We start from the raw sequence: 26,771 nt of genomic DNA, 5'->3' as shown, positions 1-26,771 counted from the left end.
GAGCTCCTGAATAAGGGCTCAGTGTCACCCAAAAGCTTGTCTCTCTCACCAGCAGAAATTGGTCCAATAAAAGCTATTACCTCACCCACCTTGTCTCTCTCATATCCTGGGATCAGCATGTCTACAACTATAATTTTATAGCACAGTTCAGATACCAAATAATTCACAGGTTAATGGGCCAAATCCTAAATCCTTACTCAGGCAAAACTCCCAGCTTCTGCATTTGACCTTATCAAACGAGGTAGTTCAGTATTCCCAGGTAAAACCTTTGGAGGCACCACACAAGTAACTCTATATTTAGTGCACTGCGAAGTACTCTAATGTGAGACAGGCAGGTATTATCTCTGGATTGACAATCACCTAAGGAAAAGATATTTTGTAATATTTATTTTTGTCTTGCTGATCTCACCTCTTCTCCTCCCATTTGAATTGTAGCAAGGCAATAGAGCAGCTCAAAGGACTGTAGGAGAATAGGGTAAAACAGTGAATGAAGAACAACAAGTCATTCAGTCCCTCTGCAGGCAGCAGAGTATAGCTCAATAGGCAAACAGGACTTTTGCGGGGCAAGCAGGACACTGCTCTGCTGGTAGGAGATTTCGACAACGAGGTCAGCAGGGTCCACAGCAGGGTCCAGTCAAGCAAGACAACGGGTACAGCCGCCATACATCTGCACCAGATAGTAGGTTACAGTTTTATAGAAAACGGGGTAGAAACAAGCAGGACAGCAGGCTATAGCCCAAAGGGAGAGCAGGGGATGGCAGTGCAGGCGCTCATATTCAGCATTGTAGGCAGCGGGGCATAGCAGTGGATATAGCAATGCAAGCAACTTGTTCTCAGTGGGATGGAATTAGGACAAGCTGGAAAGAAAACAAACCCTTAATTTTTTTGCCAAGGTCCACTTGAAGGATTTTGAAGTTAAACTCTTAAAGCAAGAGCTGAGCAGGTTGACATGTCACTCTGGATTTGGAACTTAATCAGAGCCAGTAATCCTTTCCAGCTGGACTTTGGAAGATTGTATTGAAATATTGCTCTATTGAAAGGTTATATTTTTTTAAAAGAGATAATCTCAGAAACATAATGCAGGAAAGACAAATAAAAATTTCAGACACTGAAAGGAACGCAGGCATCCTCAGAATAGATACGGTGGTCTAGAGTTTTAGAGAGCATTATAGCTAAGTGAAGATACAGCCTTTATTTAAAACAAATACTGTAAGGTTAAAATAATATATTCTTAAAATACATTTTTACTTTGTTTCTGTTATTAACCAATTTCATTTTCAATTTCATTTTCATTACTAGCCAATTTCATTTTCAGGCTCTCATCCACTAGCACAAAGTTGCAATGTTTGAATTGCAAGCCCCTCAGAGGAATATTTATTTGTATAAAATGTCATTTTTCCACAGCAACAACATCAGTGGTGTATTTGATAAAAGATTGTTTTTACAAAATCTAAAATTTGACCAGACATTTTCAATTGTCCAAACCAGGTAACTCTTCCAAATAAGGTCGCAGCTCAGCAAGGTATTCAAGCACATGCCTGTCTTTAAGCATGTGAGTTGTCCCTTTGGGGCAGTAAATTGTCATGGCTCCATTGACGTCAGCTGAGGACCTGTTCCATTGCATTTAAGTCAGTATGTGGTTAAGTGCCTTCTGAACTGGGCCCCTAAATGAGGTCACGATTCTGCACTGGGATCGGCTAGCATGGAATGCCTTTAAAGGAACCACAAACTAATGATCCCACTTCAGGATCAGGGCCTAAAAAGTGAAGTGGTGGTAGTGGTGTTGATGACTTAAAAACATGTATGAGAGTTGTATATTTCCACTTTTCAGCCTCCAGTTTAACTCAATTTCATATAAGCAGTTATCATAAGTCATCAGATATCATAGTCCTTACTCACTGAAGTAGTTCCACTGACTTCAGTAGGACTACCTGTGTGAACATGGATATAGGTGTGAGCAGTTAAGGTTGGAGGATTGGATGCTGCTATCTGTTAGTTGTTCACTGTCCTATGGTGTGTGAAGTGAGTTGGTAGTCTCAGTGCAGTTTTTATGGCCACTTGTCCACAGGATCAGGGCTGAGGCACATAGGTAGGGCTGTGTGGGGAAGTGTACAGTGCCCCTACCTATGCTGCTTCTGTCCTGTAGATAAACAGATGGACTGCCAGTTTTAGGGATCTCAATCTAGTACCTTTCATGCACACTCAATAGTTTAATCCCATCCCCTTCTGGATAAAATCAGAGTATGCATATTAATCAGTATTACTGTGTATTCTTATTACACCCAAAATGTGTAAGGTGCTTTACTGACATATAAGTAAATAGAACCCTACCCAAAAGAGTTTATAATCTCAATAGGCAACATACAGGCAAAGGAGTGTTTGGGGTCAGGGGAGTGCAGAAAGCATAGTGCAGCTGCTCTTCACGTGCAAGCATCCTTTACACAGGCCTGCCAGCGTACTTACTTCTCAGTACTCTTCTCTCCTGGTTCCATCTCCAGCCTGGGCAAAGATTACCAATTGCGTAGTGTTGTACAGGAACTTTGCAGTGTGGGTAAATATCCTCAGTTTACACTGAAGTCACCAAATTGATTTTACTTGTAACCAGAGGTACTTGAAAACTGGTGAAAATCTATTGCATTTGCACACAGTCCCATCCGTACTTTAACATCTCTCCCAGCATCTTTAGTAGTACCAAATGTGTGGCTCTCTAAGGATTAACAGTTGTCACACACCAGGGCCACTCAGATCTTTAAAATAAATGTGGCAATAGAATCAAATCTTTTTCATCCAAAAGCCTAGGCTCCTACCACTTGAACTAAAGGAAACTCTCCTTTAGTTGTTAGCAGTATAGAGCCTATGGCACACACTAGATCTGTTCCAATTCTGTCCAGTAGAGGGCAATGGCACATACACTAGCCATTTCATTACACTATTATTACCCCCAATTTAAGATGGTACTATGCTGTAGCCTGTGTCTGTTTAATTCAATCATGGAATTTCTTTCATGGAAACATTTGCTTATTTTGCAATATGGGTGAAATTTACTCGAGAGTCCCGAGTAGAGTGGCAGCACAAAGCCTAGGCAGCACATAAGCCTTACTTAAACCCTGATTTGAGGGTTTAAATGGATCTGAAGTGGTGCATAGGTCTTTTGTTGGCCCTCTGCACAAGAGTGAATTTTACTGTTTGTGATTGTCCAGATATCTTATTGGCGTGACATAATTTATATCTACAATAGTATTTCAGACTTTGGGAAAAACTTATTGTCAAAGCATCTACCAGTCATTAATGCCTGTAGACTTATGCCTCTTAAAATCCACATGCTTCATACATTTGCACTATTGTTCATTTTGGAGTATTTCACTTACCTACAGTGCTCTCTTTCTCCCCTCAGGTGATCCAGTTCCCACCAGAATGGACGTGCTGACATCACCAAGCATGGGCCTGCACACCATGCCGGAAGAAATCCAGCACCCATATACTAAATTTTCTGAATGGAAGTTCAAGCTTTTTAAAGTGAGATCATTTGAAAAGGCACCTTCTGGAGACAACCAAGAGGCAAATAAAGAGAAAGCGGAAAAGGTGGCCTCTTTGGACAAAGGCACTATAGTGCAGATGGATGCGGCAGTTCCAGTGGCAGAAAAGCCACTTCTGGCAGATACAGACTTAAATCACAATAAGCAGGCTCTCGAAAAAGATGCTGACAACCTGAAAATGCAAGAGAATGCAGCTCATCAAGCAAACCTGCAGCAGCTCTGCCGCATCTGTGGAGTTTCATTTAAAACTGATCGCTACAAGAGAAGTCATCCTGTGCATGGACCAGTGGACAGTGAAACTCAGGGACTTCTGAGAAAGAAAGAGAAAAGAGCAACATCTTGGCCAGATCTTATTGCCAAGATTTTTAAGATTGACGTGCGAGGAGATATCGACACAATCCACCCCACTCGGTTTTGTCACAACTGCTGGAGCATCATCCACAGAAAGTTCAGCAACGCCCCATGTGAAGTGTATTTCCCGAGGAACAGCACCATGGATTGGAAGTCCCACTCCCCAAACTGCACTGTTTGTTATACTGCTCGTCATGGGGTTAAGAGAAAGAACCAGCCATCCAATTTACAGCTGGGCAAAAGGCTCAAGATCATTGCAGAACGTGCCAGAAAAACTAAAAGTGTAAAAAAACAAGTACAGGTGAACAACAAAAATCTTATGAAAAAGATTGCCAACTGCAAGAAGATACATCTTAGCACCAAACTTCTTGCAGTTGACTACCCTGCAGATTTCGTTAAGTCCATCTCTTGCCAGGTCTGTGAGCATATTCTGGCAGACCCAGTGGAAACGACATGTAGCCACTTATTCTGCAGAACCTGCATCCTTAAGTGCCTCAAAGTTATGGGCAGCTATTGTCCCTCCTGCCGATACCCTTGCTTCCCTACTGACCTGGTGAGTCCAGTGAAATCCTTCCTGAACATCCTCAATTCCCTGGCTGTGCGATGCCCAGTGAAAGAATGTGATGAGGAGGTTTTGCTGGGCAAATACTGCCATCATCTGTCCAGCCACAAAGAGGTGAAAAGGAAAGAGATTTACACGCACGTAAATAAAGGCGGCCGACCGAGGCAACACTTACTCTCATTGACCAGGAGAGCGCAAAAGCATCGTCTGAGAGAACTCAAGCTTCAAGTCAAAGCTTTTGCTGAGAAAGAAGAAGGAGGTGATATAAAGGCTGTGTGCCTAACTTTGTTCCTGCTGGCTCTGAGAGCAAGAAATGAACACAGACAAGCAGATGAGTTGGAAGCTATAATGCAAGGGAAGGGATCAGGGCTTCACCCAGCTGTTTGCCTGGCAATCCGAGTCAACACCTTTCTCAGCTGTAGCCAGTACCATAAAATGTACAGAACTGTAAAAGCTATAAGTGGGAGGCAGATCTTCCAGCCATTGCATGCTCTCCGCACTGCTGAGAAGGCACTCTTGCCAGGTTATCATCCATTTGAGTGGAAACCCCCTTTGAAAAATGTGTCCACTAATACAGAAGTGGGAATTATAGATGGGCTGTCAGGGCTGCCACACTCAGTTGATGACTACCCAGTAGACACAATTGCCAAGAGGTTTCGATATGATGCAGCCTTGGTTTCTGCCTTAATGGACCTGGAGGAAGACATTTTGGAAGGCATGAAAGCACAAGACCTGGATGACTATTTGAATGGTCCCTTCACTGTGGTGGTGAAGGAGTCTTGTGATGGGATGGGAGATGTCAGTGAGAAGCATGGAAGTGGACCACCTGTCCCTGAGAAGGCAGTTCGATTTTCTTTCACCCTCATGAACATCAGTATATCTCATGGTAATGAAAATATAAGGATCTTTGAAGAAGTCAAGCCCAATTCAGAGCTGTGTTGCAAGCCCTTGTGCCTTATGCTGGCCGATGAATCAGACCATGAGACTCTGACAGCCATCCTGAGCCCTCTCATAGCAGAAAGAGAGACCATGAAAAGCAGCGTTTTGCTTCTTGAAATGGGAGGCATCCTCAGAACATTCAAATTCATCTTTAGGGGTACAGGTTATGATGAGAAACTTGTCCGTGAAGTGGAAGGCCTTGAAGCCTCAGGCTCTACTTACATCTGCACTCTTTGTGATGCAACTCGCCTGGAAGCATCTCAGAACTTGGTCCTCCACTCCATAACAAGAAGTCATGCTGAAAACCTGGAGCGCTATGAGGTATGGAGGTCCAACCCATATAATGAATCTGTTGATGAGTTACGTGACAGAGTGAAGGGTGTTTCTGCCAAACCTTTCATTGAGACTGTTCCTTCCATAGATGCTCTGCATTGTGACATTGGCAATGCGGCTGAGTTCTACAAGATATTCCAGTTTGAGATAGGTGAGGTGTACAAGAAACCTGACATATCTAAAGAAGAGAGGAAAAGGTGGCAGTCGACTCTTGACAAGCATCTTAGGAAGAAGATGAACCTGAAGCCCATAATGAGGATGAATGGAAACTTTGCTAGAAAGCTTATGACCAAAGAGACAGTGGAAGCAGTATGTGAATTAATAAAGTGTGAGGAAAGGCATGAAGCCCTAAGAGAACTGATGGACCTTTACCTTAAGATGAAACCAGTGTGGAGGTCTTCATGCCCAGCCAAAGAGTGCCCAGAATTGCTGTGTCAGTATAGCTTCAACTCACAACGTTTTGCTGAGCTCCTGTCCACAAAGTTCAAGTACAGATATGAGGGCAAGATTACGAATTACTTTCACAAAACTCTTGCTCATGTTCCTGAAATCATTGAAAGAGATGGCTCCATTGGCGCCTGGGCAAGTGAAGGGAATGAGTCTGGGAACAAATTATTTAGGCGTTTCCGAAAAATGAATGCCAGGCAGTCAAAATGCTATGAAATGGAGGATGTCTTGAAGCACCACTGGCTATATACCTCTAAGTACCTGCAGAAGTTCATGAATGCCCATAATACATTGAAAAGCCAGGGCTTCACAATCAATCCAGGGCAGAGTTTAGAAGACTCTCTGGCATTGGAAGGCACTTTAGAAATAACTGATTCTATGGAATTCTAAACATAATGATCATTTGAATTGGGTTTGCAATTAAGTCTTCCTAGACGGGGTGCAGTAAGGCCTGCAAATATCACTTTTACACTGAGTGTTAAAGGGAATCTGTCCCTGCTCAGAGGAGTTTGGTAAACATCTGGATGGTAGTTTCCAGCAAATGGTAATACAGAGTAACTGGTTGGTGTCATTTTCCAGCCATTTTGTGAGGTAAAAGTGGAAAGAAAGGTGGTCAATTTACTTTGGTCTCAGATTATTGTTTAATAAATAGCCAAAGTGACCCTAAGTTTTTAGACTATGTGATGTGTGTGAAATGAAGAGGATTCAGAAGATTTATGACAGTTGCAAAGAAAGTGAGGATGGGTTTTTTTTCTGTTTGCATCATTGCATTTTATTTACTATTTAAGAATAGTTTTTCTTTTTTTAAATTGATGGTCTCTCATTTCTTAAAACATGGAGACATTTAGACAACCATTCTGAAGTACAGAGTCAGTATTTTTTGTATAACACATTGTATAACACATTGATTCAAAGGCTGACCTCACCAACAGTTTAAAATATTATTATTTTATTTAACATTTATATTGTGGTAGTGCCTAGAGACCAATCAGGTTTGGGGCTCATTGTGCTAGGTACTGTACAAGCACAGAGAAAAATTAGTCAGCATTTTAAAATAATAACTATAACCTAGTCAAATTGTTCTATAATGCAAGCTTGTGCATAGGCTTTGAAATCAGACCTTAAAATGAATTTTTTTGTCTTTGTACATTGTATACTTTCAAGCTTTGCTACAAACCTTGCTAACAGCTGGCACCTACAAGGAATTTTGTTCAATAGGCAATCTGTACTTCCAAAATTAGATCCCAAATGGTGTATATCATCTTAGCTCCGTTGGGTGAAATCCAGTGAAGACAATGTCACAATTCATATTGACTTCCAGATGCAGAATTTCCCCTATTGACCTTAATGAAGCAACACATATACAGCAGCCAAGGATCTGGCCTATAGAGATTCCTCAGTTCTGTATATTGCTATTATGCTCTTCTATAGGGTATATTTCACAGACTAAGGGAACCTTTTATTGTGTTCCAGTCCTGGCTCTAATGTTGACACTGCTGTCTGGGGCATGTCATTTAATTTCTCTGCCTCAGTTTCCATGCCTATAAAATGGAAATAGTTTTTACCTATCTCACAGGTATGTTGTGAGAATTATTTAGTCAATAATGGTGAACTGCTTTGAAAATGAAATAGCTATTTAAATGCTAAGCATTATTACTTCAATATTTAGAAAGCTCATAAGAACAGTTTACATTGTACTAGGGGCATCATTAAAATGGTGGCAATTTTCCTGTACAGTGATATTGATAGATGCCTTATATACATAATAGAAATACATAATTTAGCACAGCAAACTTGACTCTTACAGGTGATAAACATCCAGTCTTTAATAGTGACCATGGGTAAAATGATTTTAATATATTCATTAAATATTTATTAAAAAATGTTGTGAAATTTGGCAACCAAATTATTCCTGAACATACTAATTGAATTAATAGCATAGTTTTATGACCCTGATGTGGCAAAGCACTTAAGCACATGCTTAATTTTAAGCATGTGAATTGTCCCATTAAATTCAGTATGACTACTCAGATGCTTAAAGTTAAGCCTGTGCTTAAGTGCCTTGCTGGTTGGGATTCAAATTTAAATTACAAAATTAATCCAAAATTTTTTTCAGGAAATATAATTCAAAAGTACCTAAATGACTGGGAGTTATGCTCCTAAACACTTATGCACTTTTGAAAATCCCACACTGAATGCTCATTACGCAATGATTAGCTGAGGTATTTTGATATTTGGAGAATTATACATGACACAGGATTAAATGCACAAATAACTACTGCACATGTGTTTTTTTAAAGCAATTCAATTCTGCTTTTATTTTCTGTTTTGATATTGCATTTGGCTCATAGGCAATTAAACTGTAAAGAGCTAATTGTTTTTATCTTTTGTAGTAGTTTTTAGTTTTGATTATATACTGTATCTTTTAGAATTTGGTATTTACCATTTATAGACAATTTATAGGGAGAATTAAGTGCTAGTAATTCCTAAATATATTTTAGTGTTATTCTGACTGATTATTTTGATTTTGTTGGATGCAATATCTACTTCTCATAAAATAATTTTATAATTTAGATTTCACACTTCATATCATTTCCTTAAACAAACTTTAAGCATTACATCAGGGTTGCCAATATTTAATACAAGGTTTTTTGGAACTTACATGCTTCCAAATCGTTTTTCAGAAGCACTGCAAAAATGGTGCCTTTTATATATTTTGCAGCATAATTTTCCATTTATAGCGTAGTGCTGATTTTGATCATTTTAATTCTTTTTCTTCCCAGATCAATTTTTTTAACTCTTTATAGACTAAAGCAGATATTTTCAATAATGTATAAATGTCAGTTTTACATAATGTAGCAAACTTTTCTAATAAATTCAGAAACCAACTCAAACAATATTTTTGGTTTGGTTTGGAAATATTTCATCATGCAAATATGTTGTATCCGTTTTTTTGTATGTTTATGTGCTGTGATTGTAATATACCATGTTTTTTATACTTGAATCCGTTTCAATACCACAGCGCCCAATCTAGCAACCCTCATTCATGGTGAAATTCATCCCTGTGCTGAGGGTCAGCATAAAGCAAATGCAACATTTAAGACTAGTCTTTAAAGTAGGGTTCAAATGGGATTTAAGTAGTGTATGCTAGCCCTCTGGACAGGAGTGAATTTCACCCACAAGTAGTCCTTACTCACACATGTAGTTCCATCCAAGTCAATGGGCCAAAATCTGCTCCTTTTGCGCAAATTATCTCAGTACTTTTACTGAAATTCTCAAATCAAAAAATGACTTCAACAAACTGCTTATGTAAAAGCAAGTGAGTTTTGACTCACTGACTTCAACAGGACTAAGTAAGGATTACTCATGCACTTAAGGATTTACAAGACTGGGCACATACTCTGGGGAAGTTCAGTACACTGAACAGTACATGGACTGGGACTTAGGAGTGCAATGGAATTTAAACATATTCTTTTGTGAAATAACAGTGTGGAAGTTACACTATTAAGCCAGCAAAACATATTACAAGTACTAGCAACTATGTACAGTTTGGCTGGCATTCATCAGAAAGGCAATTGTTATTTTTATTTTTTTTAACAAACTTGAATTTAGTTTCATCTCTTTTTTTCCGTTGTTGTCATATTATTTAAATCAAGAGACTTTCTGCTTGAAAGTTTTGAACTCATTAAACCAAACAATTCAAATGCTAAACACCTGCTGCAAGTGAAGCTTTTGTACACAGAGACTAGAAAAACAATACTACAGACACACAGGTATGCATCTGAATGCAAGTGATTATTGATTGCTAAAAGGTGCACTGTGTTTTCCCTCCATATTTGAGAAATGATCTATCATTAAGCTGTTTGATTTTGAAGTGGCTTTAAATAAGTGGAGACACTTGTATTCATTTTATGCTTTCAAAAATCACATTTTTTCCTTCTCTAATAATTAGTATAAATACCTCAGATGATTACTTTGTGGGCAATGGTTTTCTTGTTGTGAAAATTGTATTGAATTCTTGATATTTTTATACAATCATACTCTATCTTTCTTTGTTTAAAGTTTCTGTAAGAACTTATTAAAGGCATATTCAATTATTGTGCTGTGAAATGTTGTGTAGCAAGCTAGGGTCCTGATTCTGGTCTCATACCATTTTTTTTTTCATAAGGATATCTCCGTTGATTTTAATGGAATCAGTCCTGATTTATGCTGGAATAAAGGAGTTTAGAACTAGACCCTAGATATTTACAACACCATAATTTCCAATTTGAATAAGATGTTTTCAGTGCATTGTAACACAGCATTTGTCTAAGGTTTTTATTGTTTCTTATTGTATCCCAGTTTTTTTATTTTTAAAATTGGTTTTAAATAAAGTTCTTATAAATAGACTTTGGATTTGTATGTCTTGGACACTTTTTTAGCTGTGCAATTTAATGATAATCATTTTGCATTTATTCAGTATCTTTCATTCAAATTATGAGTATTTGTCAACATTTACATTATAGTAAAGCCAAAGGGCCCAGGCAGGATCTGGGGCCCCGCTGTGGTAGCCGTTACACAAACACATATGAAGATTCCCCATGAAGCCCAAAAGCCCACTCCAACCCCTCACTCCATAGGACATTACGTGCACTATAGCAAAGTTAAAAACTCTTTTACTTTCCTTGGAATCTCCTACTGCTTCATTTAGAAATGACATCTGGTCTCGGTTTAAATTCATCTACCTTGCTCTGACCATGTCCGGCCCGTTTCTCCACTGGCTTCCTCACATCCTCTGCATCAAATTCTAGCTTGCCATCCTTGGCTTTAAAGTCAACTGCAAAAATAACTCACCTACCTCTTAGTTCTTGTCTCCTTTCATTGCCTCCACTCCACCCAAGATATACAATCTCTCTCTCTCTTTCTCTCTCTCTCTTTGTGCCCATCACAGTGATAGCTCAAAAATGTATGTGAAACATCTATCAGTTTTGTGAGCACAAATGACAATGTTTAGTCTTTTCGCTATCTGCTTTTCTTGTACAGTCAGGTAATTAGACATCTAAATGCTATACTTTGCACCTCCAATGTTATACTTTCAATTGACATTTGACACAAAATGGTGGGTGGAAAATTGAGAACATGTTAAAAAACATAGCCCAGTGAGTCTCCTGAGATTTTGGATTAGCTTAATTCCTTGGCTCGGTTTCACGTTCCACATATAGCATCAGAATCATGGGGGAACTGGAGGATAAAAAGCACTTGTAAGGAGGTAGAGCCCCTTTCATCTCCAGGGCACTGGTTCAAATCCACCACTTGATATTTGGTGGCCTGATTAAATTTGACCTGATTTGCAAAGGTTTTGAGCACCAGCACCTCCCAACAACTCTGGTGCTTATTACCATTGAAATCAGGCCAAATTGTTCTTAGTATTGTTTACATCATACAAATATCAACATCTTAAAACTACAGCATTCAGAAAGCAGTAATTGGCCCCCTTGGCAGTCTCAGGAGTGGGACCAAGAAATGAAGATGCTTGGAGTTTGAACTACCTTTTCATCCCAAAAGGTAGTCATTGTGACAGTATAACATGCTAGCTTTGTGTTTATGAGTACACCACAAAGAGGCTAAGGTACCTACTACTGCTATGAGGTAAAGAAGTTTATTGGCTCACGTGGTATAGAGTTCTGTGTGTCCGCTTCCCCATCCCGCCCAACAGATATATGTGTGTGTCAAAGATGGAGGTTTATAAACTAATTGGAGCCTATATTTATCAAAAAGTGACTAGTGAGTTTGGGAGTCTCAATTTTTGAGGCCCAAACTGAGATGCCTTAATGGCAATGGGGCCTGATTTTCAGAGGGCTGGTGCTTAGCAATTTCTCAGAAGTCAGTTCCCTTTAAAAGATGATAGAATCATAGAAATGTAGGGCTGGAAGGAACTTTGAGAGGCAATCTAGTCCAGTCCCCCCGTGCTGAGGCAGGACCAAGTAAACCTAGACCATCCTTGAGAGGTGTTTGTCCAACCTGTTCTTAAAAGCCTCCAATGACAGGGATTCCGCAACCTCCCTTAGAAGCCTATTCCGGAGTTTAAATATCATTATAGTTGGAAAGTTTTTCCTAAAATCTAACCTAAATCTCCATTGCTGCAGATTAAGCCCATTACTTCTTGTCCTACCTTCAGTGTACAGAGGGAACAATTGATCATCATCTTCTTTATAACAGCCCTTAACATATTTGAAGATTGTTATCAGGTCCCCCCTCAGTCTTCTTTTCTCAAGACTAAACATGCCCAGTGTTTTTAATCTTTCCCCATAGATCAAGTTTTCTAACCCCTTTATCATTTTTGTTGCTCCCCTCTGGCCCCTCTCCAATTTGTCCACATCTTTCTTAAATGTCTCAACTTAGATACCCAATAGTGGAGGTACCCATAATCTCTAGTCATTTTTTTAAAACTATACCTGATTGTTTTGTCTGTAACACATGGATTCTTTACAGAAGATTTATGGCAGAGAGATGTGCCTTGGAAGCCTGCATTGCCACTATTTATGCTGTACCTGTTATATAGATAGAAGACATGTCAGACTCCAGGTCCCTTTCATAATCATTAAAATCCACGAATGAATCTTTTGAAAGCCAATAGCAAAATCATGTCCCTAAAAGGAGATTGGAGATCATGATATTGCCCATACTTGTTACAAAACACAGAGGTCAGATAGATGCAGATGTGAAAGAGGTTTACTTATCTATACGTTAATATCTGCTATATTTTATCTTCTTAACCAACCCTCTGTGAAGAAGGAATATTTTCTATTGATTATACATCTTTTGGAACCAATCAGCACTTTTTCACAACACACGTCTGCTTTCCAGTGGCATTGGAGACACCACAAAATCAACTACCGTATATACTTGTTCATTAGCCTGTTCGTTTATAAGCCGACCCCCCAAAATGGATAGGTAAAAATAGCAAAAACTGTATGACCCTTTCATAAGCCAAACTTATATTTCAGGGGTTGGAAAATGTTGGCTCCCAGTCCATCAGGGTAAGCCACTGGCGGGTCAGGACATTTTGTTTACTTGGAGCATCTGCAGGCATGGAGCCCCAACGGGAGCTGAGGGGCTCCATGCCTGCAGATGCTCCAGGTAAACAAAACAACAATGTATTAGATATTCAATTCAATGATTCCATAGAGTTTAAAATCATCAAATTTTGGTGTAGACCCATTTATAAGCTGACCCCCACTCTTTGATGCATCACTTTTTTTACCAAAAATATTTGGCTTATGAACAAGTATATACAGTATATTCTCTAATCTTGAATGCTATGTTAAGCATCTTCACAATAATGACTAATGACCACTGATCTCTTATTTCAGTCCATCTGGGATATTATATTTTATACTGCTTATGACTTCCTTTTCCTGCAGTAATTGTATTTTCTGATTTGTGATATGATACCTGTTAAGCGGCCTCTCGCATCAAAGCTGGACTCATGGTTTCACTTAGCAATTTTCTTCTCTATTTGAAATAAAAGGCAACACAAATATACACTGTATTAGTACAATGGACTGGGCCCCTGGCTGGACACGAGATAAGGCCAGCTTCTGTGCTATTTTTCTCAGAAGGCACATCCCAGGAGTGGAGGGGCACAGGGCAGTGACTAGACAAAAGGTGGCTGTAAGCCATTTTTTGTGCCTGGTAGATTCTAGTCTTCTATATTATATAGTGGTCTGGAAGCTGATGTAGACCCCAGTGTAAATTTCAGCAACCCCAGGGGCTATTCTAACATATTGAAGCCTCTTCAGGTCTGTCAATGGGCTGATATGTAGTTCAGAATAGCCTGAGCACAGAGAACTTTGGACATGACACCTCCTACCATTAATCATTCCTCTGATGTGATCTCATGCTGCAGGATGTGATGGTGGCAGTGTGGCAAAAGTCACCTATGCCACCCCTGTGCTAGAGTTAGTCCCTGGAGATTGTTTCTGGCCCTTTATGGCTCTAGAACAGTGTGGCCTTAGCAGAGTAGAATCTGCCCCACAGAATATGGATTTTGGCAGCCAAATTTCTACCAATTTTAAGGGATATTTTTCATGTTATTTGGAAGAATATATTGAGCTTGATTCTGCTCTCATTTATGATGGCATGAAAAAGGAGTAACATCATTGAAGCCAATGGACTTACACTAGTGTAAATTTAGTGTGAGAGGAGAATCAGGTTGACTCACTTCTGAGTTACGACCCTTTCTGCACTGCAGCCCCCAACACACTTAGAAGCTGGAAACTGACATTTGTTTATTGTAGATCTTTGTTTTCCTCTATTGCTTATGTGCATACTGAATGTTATTGTAGGATTGGACATGAGTGTGGTGCTGCGAGCATTCCTTGGTGACTATAGGGTTGCTCAGGAATGTTTGACTACATATACTGGTTTGTAAGGGTTGCACGTGGCCAGAGCTGCACAGGTTACTCAAGAGTACTGGTCTGCTCATGTTGTTTTTCTTTTTTATCCAAGGGCCAGACACACGAGTTGGACTATGAACACACTGCTTTAGTATCATAGGCTCACAAGTGTTGATCTGATTATATTGATATTTTTTTTAAAGTGAATTGGAACAGTAATTCTAACAAAAATAAAATAAAATAAATTAAAGACTTACAGGGACTTTACAAACAGGTAATCCAAGACACCACAAAAAGTTAATAAAATATTCGGCCCGTCAACCTTGACAGTGACTTTTGCAATCCAATCTGCCCATTCTGCTTTGAGCACACAACGGTATTAGTTTCCACCCCTCACAATGGCCCAATGGCAAAATGAACCACTATGAGCTACAGTCTACATTTCAATACTTTCACAGACTGCAGAGTCACCCTGGGGTGGGGTGGGGGGCGGGTAAAGAAATAGCAGGGTAGCAGTGGACCCAAGGGAAATGATATAAGTCCTGTTCAATGTGAGGAACTCCTTTTGAAGTCAATGGGAATTCTGGGCACGGAGCAGCTGCAGAATCAGGCTCTTTATCAGACTTCACATAGGCATCTCAGACATATATACTATACCAATTATAGTCATTGTTTGCAAATGAAGACAGAGCTATTTCCAACCTGAGATTCACAGTACTTAGCTACCCACATAATAGGTGGAAACAAACGTAAAGGCCATTTTTATTATAAACTTTATTAGTTCATTATACTTTTTAAAATACAAACACAAATGGCAGGCTGAACAAAGTGATCTTTCTTACATGGGGAGGCCTGTCCATGAGACTCACCTTGAAAAATGAAAACAAAACAAGTATTTCGGCACCTAAATAAGTGGCCTGATTTTTTGATGAGCTGAGCTTCCACAACTCCAGCTGGTGCTGATCTGTGGCTGCCCAGTACCTCTCAAAATCAAAATTAGGTCCTAAATTAGTCACCCCAAAATAGAGGCTTCCCAAATTAGAGATCCCTTTTGAAAACTGTCTTCATATTTTTGATACAATGGGCCTGAACTAACATGGCTTTCCTCCAATTTAACATCAGCTTAAGTCATCTGATTTTAATTCATTAGACCAGCGAAAAACTTGAGCAATACAATCATGAATTAGATCTGATACTTCTAGTTCTACTGATTGAATAGATTGATTTGCAAAAGCAGAATGGGTAACACTGTGCTTCCTATGGACCAGAGTCTACATCATTATTCACACAGGGTAGTGCTTTACTCTTCAAATAGTTTCTGTAAAGTCAATGGGGGATATTTATGAAGTAATTGTACTATTCTATTTGAGGAATGCTATCTAAATATGATCCTATGTGTTTGTATAGTGCCCAGCACAATGGGGCACTAATCTTGATTGGGACCACTGACAGCTACTACAATACACATAATAAACATTGATTTGTGAGCTACATTAAACTGAAATAATCTAATAATTAAAATTAATAAAATAAAACACCACTAGGAGCTCTAATATTAAATTCAGTTGCAACCATCATTAACTATCCTTGGTTTGTGATTTCTTCATTTAATCCTAGCAGAACCTTAATCATTAGCTCAAATCTACTCAAATAACCTCCGAAGAAAAGATTTTTTCACTGGAGTTGCTATCTTCATGGATATTTTTCTGCGCAGTGGTTTCATAGGTTGTTTTTTCACAGGCAGAACCTTCTTCGGTGTTTGCAGCCCTCTAGCAAGATCAACATGCTCATTGCAGAAGTACTTGACATTTGCCTCTGAAAGATGTATGAGCATGCGCTCAGACAGGTCCATACACTGAGCATGGACCCAGTGGCCATTTCCATTGGAACAGTAGATCATAGCTGGCTTGTTCAGTTCAGTCGAATAGAAAGGGACCCAAGTGTTGATGCCAATGTCACAGTTGGCAGAGCAGGTGATCCAGTAGCCTGTTTCTGATTCATCTTCTTCATCATCTTCATTATAGGTGTCAATATCATCATCGTCAAAACTATTGGCTTCAGCACTAAAACAGAACTCCTCTGAATCTTCAAATGGTGTGGAGTCCCCTGGGTCTTCTGTAGATGTCTGACTGCAAGTTTGTGCCACCTCCTCCTCATCCTCTCTTGTTCCTCCACATCTCAAAATGTAAAAGTAGTTTGCATCTGAAATTAGTTGCCTGTTGTCCCCTGGTATACCAAGCAATATGGCCCCATTACCCATATCACTACCAAACCATATCTTGCAGTGTTTAATATCTGGTGTCCAATCTGGGGTCTCCCTTTCCCCAATCTCTATGTTGTTATCTTCTAAAGTGATTGTATTACAAAACATCCTCTTCTGGTTGTCACACTGGTAGCCTCCAACCATGACAAACTCTTTATCACCAGTCTGAGTCACAAGAGCACTGGAGACAGAGATCCCCCCAGGCAAGATGGTGCAGCTCACAGCTGGGCTGCCTAGTGGCAGGTCAATTTTTAGTCTGTATAGGTTGGGGGGTCTGATGTTATTTTCAAGGGAATGACCCCCTAGGATGTAGATGGTATCATTTCTGGCAATGGAGACATGGAAAGAAACTCCATCCTGAAGCTCTGGAAGGATGTATGAGGTACAGCACCCAAACTCAAAATCAACCAAAAACACATGGGGCATACAGTCTACTACACTATTCCATTTTTCTGTGGTTCTTTGTCCAAGAGGGATATATGACCTTCCCCCAAATATAACACTCATGCTTTTACCTCGGCTATGAACTACATTAATGGTATGGCCATATCTGGCTTCAGGAACATCCCCAACTAACTCTTTCTCAGTGCATTTAAAGGTGATTTTTTTGCTAGACTTGCATACTATAGCCATAACATAAATCTTATCAGATAGTTCATTGTTTGGTGTTTTCCCACCATGGATGACATACTGGCATTTCTCAGACTCTGTTCTGCCCCTGAGAGCGCAGACAGCAGGGTAACGGAGAGGGGGAAGATAGCAGGAATCCTTAGAGAAAAATGCAGGCTTCAATTTGAGCTCATTTTTTTTTAAGTCAAGGAGAAAAACTCCAGTGGGGCAAGATCTTTTTGGCCAGCCTTTCTGTCCAAAAAAGAAAACCTGCCCATCAAAATTCAGCAGAGAAAAGCCTGGCTGAATCAAGGATGAATTATTAATAGCTGATATCATCTGCAGGGACATTATGTCCGGTGATTGTGTCATGGTACTGTCAGTATCTGAAAAAAAAAAAGATACAGAAAGCCATATCAGGCACGCTTTAAACAATGTCAAGGTGATCAGCTAGGCAACTGACTGACTGTGTGACCTTGGACAAGCCATGTCAATTCTGTACCTCAGTTTCCTCACCTATAAAATGGAATAATGATATTTACTCAGCCTTGTAAAATGCTTTGAGATCTACAAATGAAAAGCACAATATAAGAGCTATTAAGGTCTAAATAAGGAATTATGCCAGAACTGGGTGAATATTGTAAAAAAAATACCCCTTTGAATATTTGACTGCATTTGTGACCCTTTTTCTGTGAACTTACTAGGTAACAAGTATAACGGAGGGAATGGGGGGAGAATGTTCACTGAAAGGGTGAATAATGCAGAATGTTCAAGAAAGGCAAATTCTGAATTACTAATCATGACTATCTGAACCAGAAATCTGATTCTCAGAGTCGTGCCCAGTCAGAGAACAGAAACATACCATGTGACAATTAAAAGTTTGCATTTTGAATATCAACACTACTTATAGGTGAGCTATAGACCAAGAATTAGTCACAGAAATTATTTGGTGCATTTTAAAAAACAAATTAGCTGAGTAAATCACAATCTACAGAAATCTCCCCTCTCCACCTGAATCTCCTGCAAAATAAATTTGTTATGAATTTATTAGCATGGACTCTAACAAGGGTTGCCACCTGTCCAGGTTTTCCCAGGATCATCCTTTCTTTAATATGGCAGCCCTGGGAAATCTAAAAGGGTGCTCAGTACACACAGCCAACTGTCCAGTTTTATGGGCTCAGGATCATCCCAGGTCTCCTGGTTTTTTTGTACCTTGTGCTACCTACCATATCATGGTTCACTACATCAGCTTCTCCTAAATGTAGGTTCAAGTTGTTCTATAATTTAACAAGGCTGAGCATAAATAAAATATTTCCTTAAAATGTATTCATAGGTTGAATTTGGTGTTTGGATAGTAACTCTGGATTGGACTCCATAACTTTTGCATATGTTAAGTAACATTTACTCCATTGCTTGACACTACTCACTTGAGCAAATACCACTTTTGTGGGTAAAGGTAGGAGAACCAGGCCTTCCCTGGGCTTAGTTTGATCTTTAAATGGCCACCATCTATACTAAGTAACTAATCTCAGCCTGTTGCTTGGTTGGTTGCTGAGGTCAGGTTTTGCTGTATTTAATTACTACTGGTATTTTAAATGTTAATAAAGAGGGACGCTTTCCCCTACCTGTTCACATCCCCATCCCCTATAAACCTATATCAGAACCATTCTGCACCTACACTGCCTGCCAGCCGGGATTGCTTTAAAAGGGACACTTGGAATCAGGCCCCTTCTGGGAACTGGAGTTTTCTCTCTCGTTAGCGTCAGTCTCCCAATAGGGAACTGCCCAGCCGAGGGCACTACATTTCCCAGCAGCTGCCTGAGCCCGAGCACGTTGCCGATTTGCCGTGATCTCCGCCGAGTGGGTTTCAGGTAGGGGAGTTGTCAGCGCTGGGGTGGAGGGTGAAGCTGCAGGCTCGTTAGGTGCGAGCACAGGTCTGGTGAAAGCCGGGAGATGGGAGAGGGGGGAGGCTGCAGACCGATCTGGGCGCGGGAGACGCGCCAGGGCCTGGGGGTGGGTAAATGGGGGAGGCTCCCTCCATGTGTTTGTCAACATCATGTCAGGGGCAGGGGTGGCCGCCGGGCCGCCTCCCAGCTTCAGATCGCAGCGTGCAGCGTCCCGGAGGCAGGGAGGTCCTGTCTGCCCTGGGCTCTGCGTCTGGCTCTGCCGCTGACCTGTTCTGTGACTGGGGGCAAGTCACTTCGCTGCCTTTGTGCCTTAGTTTCCCCAGGGTAGTGTACGTGAAGCTATCGCACTGCAGGCTGCACTCCTGGCCAGGCGGAGCGGGTATCTCCCCTCCATTTCTCTCCTTGACGCTCCTAGTACACTCTGGATGCCACAGAGACTGGTTTATTTTCCTTGCCCTATTTTGCACAGTGTACGGGCTGTGAGGGAAGGGGGCAGAGCACAAGGAACCTCCATGTAGGCTGGGTCAGCAGTTCTCAATCAGGGTCTGCCCCTCCTGGGGCAGTTCTCAACCAGGGGCACACAAGCAGGTTTCAGGGGGTCTGCCAACCAGGGCCAGTGTTAGACTTACTAGGGCCCAGGGCAGAAAGCCAAAGTCCAGCCTCATCCCTGCACTGGTTTTTATATGCAGAAAAATAGTTGTGACCATGGAGTTTTTATAGCATGTTGGGGGAGGGGGCTCAAAGAAAAAGGTTAAGAACCCCCTGGTCTGGGTTACAAAAACTTAAAGACCAATATGCTGGTGGGAAAATCCAGTTGTATATGTTTTTCCTTCTCCCCCCTAGTCATGTTGTTTAGAATATGGACTGAGCTTGGCATAAACATGATACTGTCCCATCTGCCACAAGTATCAGAAAGATACTTGTGGCAGAATAAATACAATGGTTGGGCTGTGAATTGTAATCCACAAACCCTGTTCAATAATATGGAGTCTGCGAGTGAGGAAACATTTAAGACCAGGCGGTCCAAAAATGACTCTCTTCTCCATACACACACAAGACCTGATGTACTGTAATATTTCTCAGTGAAAATCCAGTTGAACATTGAGAAATTTGAGAATTCACTATAAAAATACTGTAAAAATTATTTAAATGTATGGGCCAAATTCATGTCAGATTTAATGTCACCATGTGGGTGTTATGAAGTCCTAGAGGATCTGTATCCCGTCGTGCCCACTGGATACAGATCTGCACCTTTAAAATCGTATTGTGGGGATTGTGTTAGAACCTAGGGGAGAGCCTGTGTTACCAACATGTCCAGCACAAATGTCTTTGTTTTTTCAGAAGTAGCCATTGAAAAGCTTGGGATATATAGTTTTCAGATAACTGTTTTTTCCCCTTAACTGTGTCCTCTTTGACTATAAATGCTGTTTGATTGATCATCTAAGTCACATGATAATGTTTCTGCTCTCCAATTGGATGACTGAAGCAATTTAAACAGGAGGATAATGAATAACAAACATCGCTATTTAATATGAATTTTCAAATATATAATCATTTGGCTAAAATTCATAAAATGTTTAGTACCCACAGCTGTTTTCACAAATACCTGGTAGGTGTCTGGATAGTAAATTGCAAGTAATGAATGATATGACCCCATGAATCTAGTGAACCAACTAAGCTTCTGGTCACAAACAGATTAACAAAGCACTTTATTTGCTATTTGAATAGCTTTTATTAGAATGTTAGACTGCTGACTTTCTAAGAGATCAGATCCCAGGGTAACACAGTCTTAATTGGTAAATGCTCCCTCTGCTGTTTCTCGAATTCTCCCATCAGTCTGCAATCACTGGTATCTTGGCAGGAACACAGGTGCTTAGTGCAGGGATTAAAAGCTACTTTGCAAGATTACATTTATTTTCCTCTCTGATGATTCTGCCATTGCAGCATTTTCTTCAAAAAGATTAACCCAGGGCCTTCTGAAGGAGCTGGGGCTAACTCCCCACAGCACATACCCAAGACTTGTAGACTGAGAAGCAAATGTGGCTTCTAAATTCTTTGGGATCAGATTCCCATCTGGACCCCCCCAAGACAGCTCTAGTCTAAACTAGCCAACTATTGAAACATGTAGATAACATTTCTCAAAGCTTTCTCTAACTTTGGCATCCAGGGTTTGTTTGGGTAAAACAATAAACATATTAGACCTACCTGGCTGATGGAGGGTTTTTGCTTCCTCCTGAAACCTTTGTTTGTAACGGGGATTCAAAAGTCAGCACTTGTGGAATCCTCTGTGACTGCACAAAGAGGGGCTGTGGCATGGACAAGCAGGCAGGCAGAAGGTATGTATGCTTAGCTTGCAGATGTGCTCCTTAGTACTCCTCTAATGTGGCTAACTGTCTGTGACCGTTTTTTTTTTCTTCAGATGGTGCAAAAAGAAATCCATCTTGCACCTTTAAAAGTTTAACCTGTTCATGCCTCGTCAGCTCAGAGTGACAATAGACATCTGTCACTTAGATTGCAAATTCATTGGGGATAGATGCTATTTTTTATTTGATATTTGTACAGTGACCAACCCAGTGGGGTCCGATTTTTGCTGTGGCTTTTGGATACTACTGTATTATAAAGTCACTGCTAAATTCAAAGACAACGTTTGGAATTCTAATTTCTACAATCTTAAACAGCCCCAACACTTTGATTGGAATAATTTTTTCCCCTAGGAATTCTTAGGCTATAACTAGATTATGACATTGAAACTGAGTAAAAGAAGTAGTTAGTGTGTGCAACCCAATAAGTGAAGGCTTAAGCTCTGATTCAAAGCCCATTGAAGTGAATAGAAACTTTTCCATTGACTTCAAAGGGCTTTGGATCAGGCTCTAAAAGAATATTAATACACTGCACACTTCTGTGGCTCTTTTCATCAGAGTTCCTCAGAACCCTTTTCACACAAACCGTAATTGAGCCTACTAATTCCCCTGAGAATAGATCCCTTTTACAGATGGAGCAACTGGGGCTCAGAGAGGGTAAGTGACTTGCCTATATGATCACTCAGCAACTCAGTGGAAGAAGCAGGAACAGAGTTCACAGCTGCCTCACCAGCTCCCTTCTGTGGTTGGCAAGGGATCATTTCAGCTACCACTGAAATACAGCAGCCTCTGAAGGTGGGACACAGCAGCTGTTTTATGTCACCGAGCAACTCTGCACAACTGTTAAGAACAATCTGGTATCCAATTAGAGTGACCAGATGTCCAGATTTTATAGGGACAGTCCCGATATTCAGGGCTTTGTCTTATATAGGTGCCTATTACTCCCTACCCACTGTCCCGATTTTTCACATTTGCTGTCTGGTTACCCTATAGCCAATTGAAAGTGCAGTGGGAATTTAAGGGCTTGGCTACACTTGCAAGTTAGAGCGCATTAAAGCAGCCCCGGGCACCCTAATTCATTACGCCTCCACACTGGCAAGTCACGTAGAGTGCCCAGACTCCACTGCTGGAGCGCTCCTGGTAATCCACCTCCACGAGAAGCATAATGCTTGCTCAGCCAGGCATGGAGTGCTCTCAGCAAATCTTTCCAGGTGACCATGCCTACATGTGCCAGGCGATCCCCAGTATGGAGCAATGGCGAGGTCCTGGACCTCATCAGTGTTTAGGGAGAAGAAGCTGTCCAGTCCCGGCTGCGCTCCAGCTGTAGGAATTACGATACCTTCGGGCAGATATCAAGGGACATGATGGGAAGGGGCTATGACCGGGACGCACAGCAGTGCAGCATTAAAGTGAAGGAGCTGTGGAATGCGTACTGCAAAGTGTGCAAGGCAAACTGCCGCTCCGGTGCTGCACCCACGACCTGCCGTTTCTACAAAGAGCTGGACGCAATACTTGGGGGCGACCCCACTTCCACTCTGAAGACCACCATGGACACTTCAGAGCCCAGTTCAACAAGGCAGGAGGAGGAGGAAAGCGGGAGTGTGGGTGCTGAGGAGGAGGGAGACAGCCCGGCATCCCCAGATGCATGCAGCCAGGAGCTGTTTTCAAGCCAGGAGCATGGTAGTCAGTTGCAGCGGATGCTGCTTGGGGAAGAACCAACACCAGAGGAGGTGCCTGGTAACCGGCTTTTATTTTGGGAAGGAAGTTGTTCGGTGCGGGCTCTTGGGGCGAGGAGGACTAGGGCTGCATGCATGCCTAGATGCAGAATAGAGCGTTGGTGTGCTCTCACATCACGGAAACCGGCTTCAGTGATCTCTTCAAAGGTCTCATGCAGAAGCTGGGCAATCTGCTTGCGCAGGTTCCTTGGCAGAGCTACTGTGCTGCTTGTCCCAGTAAGGCTAACATATCTGCGCCACTGTGCTGTGAGGGGCGGGGGGACCATTGCTGCACACAGGCAAGCTGCATATGGGCCAGGGCAGAAGCCGCATTGTAGTAGAAGACCCTCCCTTGCTTCCCAGGTCACCCTCAGCAGCGAGATATCTTCCGGGATGAACTCATCCTGTGGAAAATGTGTGGACAGTGTTCAGTATGGGGCCCCTTGCAGATGTTGGCTCTCCCCAAGGCACAGCACCCAAGAGGACAATACAGCCGTGAAACAATCAGTCCCCCTTGCCCTTGTGCTTACTCACCATTTTGGGGCTCGTGTGGGTTATGTGCGCTCGCTTTGGGATGGGCAATTTCTGCTATTGTGTACAATGGCTGAATCATTGCTCTGACTAGTGTGAACGATGCTGCCTCTGTTAAGTGTTGCATTTTGGCTTTACAGATGCAACCTGGAGATCCCAGCTGTCCTTGTTATCAACGGCCGAAAGATTCCAAAGAATCAGGAAGCGGACGCATAGAAGGTGGGGAGGGATAGCTCAGTGGTTTGAGCATTGGCCTGCTAAACCCAGGGTTGTGAGTTCAATCCTTGAGGGGGACATTTAGGGATTTGGGGATTGGTCCTGCTTTGAGCAGGGGGTTGGACTAGATGATCTCCTGAGGTCCCTTCAAACTCTAATATTCTATGAAAGAGGACATGCTGCATGAAGTAATGCAGCAATCTCTTAATGAAAATCAAGGAGTGGCAGGAGAGTGAAAGGAGGGTACGCCAGCAGAATGCAGATTGCCGGCACCAAAGCACGGAGCGGCTGCTAAGCGTCATGGAGCATCAAGTGGACTTGATACAGGTGCTTGTAGCAGTGTAGGTGGAACACGTCTGTGCCCCCCCGCAGCCCTTGTCCCAAAACTCTTTCCCTTCTGCCCCAATGTCACCGCCAACCCACTTTCCACAACATCCGGTTCTTATCGCTTCCAACACCTGTAGCTTCACCACCCATCCCTGCAAACTACAACCCTTACCCACTGCACTCAACCCCCATCACCATGCAATTTAGCCAGCCTGAAGTGTGCAGCTCTCATTGCAAGGCACTCCAGACAGGAAGGCTGAGCATGATAACAGGACATACGCAAATCTGTGATTGTCCTGTTCCCCACCTCACCCTCTTCCCAAACAGCACAGTTGTGTCATGTCCTTTCTGTTTCCCAAGTAGTTGTGTTTCTTTTCAATAAATGACTTTTTTGGCTTTGAAAACATTCTTTATTATTTCATTAAGAAAAAATTCAACCATATCCAAGGAAAGCAACAGGCAAGTCTGTGCATTATATGTAGCAAACATAGATTCCTATTAACCTTGGAACCACTGAACTTCACTTCACTCCCGTGCAGGGCACCAAACATTACTGGTGGCTTTCAGCCTCAAATTGCTCCCTCAATGCATCCCTAATCCTTGCAGCCCCACGCTGGGCCCCTCTAATAGCCCTGCTCTCTGACTGTTCAAATTCAGCCTCCAGGTATTGAACCTCCGAGGTCCATGCCTGAGTGAATCTTTCACCCTTCCCTTCACAAATGTTATGAAGAGTACAGCATATGGATATAAGCATGGGAATGTTGTCATTGGCCAGGTCCAGCTTCCCATACAGACAGGACCAGCAGCCCTTTAAACGGTGAAAAGCACACTCCACAGTCATTCTGCACTGACTCAGCCTGTTGTTGAACCGTTCCGTGCTGCTGTCAAGGCTCCCTGTGTAGGGTTTCATGAGCCACGACATTAAAGGGTAAGCAGGGTCTCCAAGGATCCCAATGGGCATTTCGACTTCCCCTATGGTGATCTTCTGGTCTGGAAAGAATGTCCCGGCTTGCAGTTTCCTGAACAGGCCTGTGTTCTGAAAGATGCATGCATGCATCTTTCCGGACCAACCTATGTTAATGTCAATCAAACACGTACGGTGATCCACAAGTTCCTGGAGAACCATAGAGAAATACCTCTTCCGATTTATGTACTCGGAGGCTAGGTGGGCTGTTGTCAGAATTGGAATATGTGTCCCATCTATCGCCTCCCCGCAGTTAGGGAAACCCATTTGTGCAAAGCCAGCCACAATGTCATACACGTTACCCAAAGTCACGGTTCTTCTGAGCAGGATGCAATTAATGGCCCTGCAAACTTGCATCAGCACGATTCCAATGGTCGATTTTCCCACTCCAAACTGGTTAGCGACCGATCGGTAGCTGTCTGGAGTGGCCAGCTTTCAGATTGCAATAGCCACCTGCATCTCCACTGGCAGGGCAGCTCTCAATCTTGTGTCCTTGCGCTGTAGGCTGGGGGTGAGCTCAGCACACAGTCCCATGAGAAAAGTGGCTTTTCTCATCAAAAATTCTGCAGCCACTGCTCGTCATCCCAGACTTGCATGACGATGTGATCCCACCACTCAGTGCTTGTTTCCCGAGCCCAAAAGTGGCGTTCCACTGTCATGAGCATGTCCGTGAATGCCACAAGCAATCTCGTGTTGTATGCGTTATGCAAGTCGACGTCATTGTTGGAGTCCTCACTGTCAGTTTGTAGCTTAAGCTGTAACTCGACTGCAATTCGTGACGTGCTGGCAAAACCTATTAGCATATTCCTCAGCAGTTCAGGATCCATTCCCTCAGACCAAAAGGGAAGACAGAGCGCACAGTACAAAAAACGTTGAAAGATGGTGCCAAATGTGGACGGAAGCACAGGGATTGTTGGGATGCGAAGCGATGCATCACGGGGCAACGGGACAGGACCCAGAATGACCCACACCTCCCTGCCCCCTTCGCAGAAGCCACAGCGCCAGAATGGAAAGAGGTGCTCTGTAGGATAGCTGCCCATAATGCACCACTCCCAATGCCGCTGCAAGTGCCGCAAATGTGGCCACGCCAGTGGGCTTGCAGCTGACAGTGTGAACACACTGCAGCGCTTTCCCTGATGCGGTCTCCGAGGGCTGGTTTAACTCACAGCGCTCCACATCTGCAAGTGTAGCCAAGCCCTCAATGGAAAGAGCCTGAATTGGAATTTGGCCAGGACATCAGGGTGAATACACTCTTGTAAAAAGTGCCAGGAGACCTTTAATGACTGTAATGCAAACATAAGGGTGGCTTTATGTCTCATCTGAAATATGGCAT

The 26,771-nt window shown here is 42.1% G+C and overlaps 3 protein-coding genes across 4 annotated transcripts in view; 2 read left to right on the top strand and 1 right to left on the bottom strand.

The window, feature by feature from the left end:
* The first annotated feature begins 3,414 nt into the window (after positions 1 to 3,414).
* Positions 3,415 to 6,558, top strand: RAG1 (recombination activating 1). Its single transcript, XM_045013568.1, has one exon. The coding sequence runs from the start codon at positions 3,415 to 3,417 to the stop codon at positions 6,556 to 6,558; it is 3,144 nt and encodes a 1,047-aa protein (XP_044869503.1).
* An 8,815-nt stretch (positions 6,559 to 15,373) lies between these two features.
* On the bottom strand, positions 15,374 to 19,086 carry RAG2 (recombination activating 2). Of its 2 annotated transcripts, none has more exons than XM_045017107.1 (2): positions 19,044 to 19,086; positions 15,374 to 17,804 (listed from the first exon to the last, which is right to left on the bottom strand). In XM_045017107.1, the coding sequence occupies exon 2, from the start codon at positions 17,788 to 17,790 to the stop codon at positions 16,189 to 16,191; it is 1,602 nt and encodes a 533-aa protein (XP_044873042.1). In that variant the 5' UTR covers positions 17,791 to 17,804; positions 19,044 to 19,086; the 3' UTR covers positions 15,374 to 16,188. The 2 variants fall into 2 exon arrangements, with proteins under 2 accessions (XP_044873042.1, XP_044873041.1); XM_045017106.1 differs by having other exon boundaries at positions 18,846 to 19,064.
* A 209-nt stretch (positions 19,087 to 19,295) lies between these two features.
* The window catches only part of LOC123369799 (intraflagellar transport associated protein), a 55,857-nt gene continuing 48,381 nt past the window's right edge, over positions 19,296 to 26,771 (top strand). The window contains exon 1 of the mRNA XM_045015765.1: positions 19,296 to 19,340. The gene's annotated coding sequence lies outside the window, so the exon portion shown is untranslated. The remainder of the gene's footprint in view (positions 19,341 to 26,771) is intronic.

This window comes from Mauremys mutica, chromosome 4 (genome assembly GCF_020497125.1).
Source record: "Mauremys mutica isolate MM-2020 ecotype Southern chromosome 4, ASM2049712v1, whole genome shotgun sequence".
Classification (NCBI taxonomy): Eukaryota; Metazoa; Chordata; order Testudines; family Geoemydidae; genus Mauremys; species Mauremys mutica.
The sequence above is the reverse complement of the archived record's forward strand: the minus strand, read 5'-3'. Positions and strand labels throughout refer to the sequence as shown.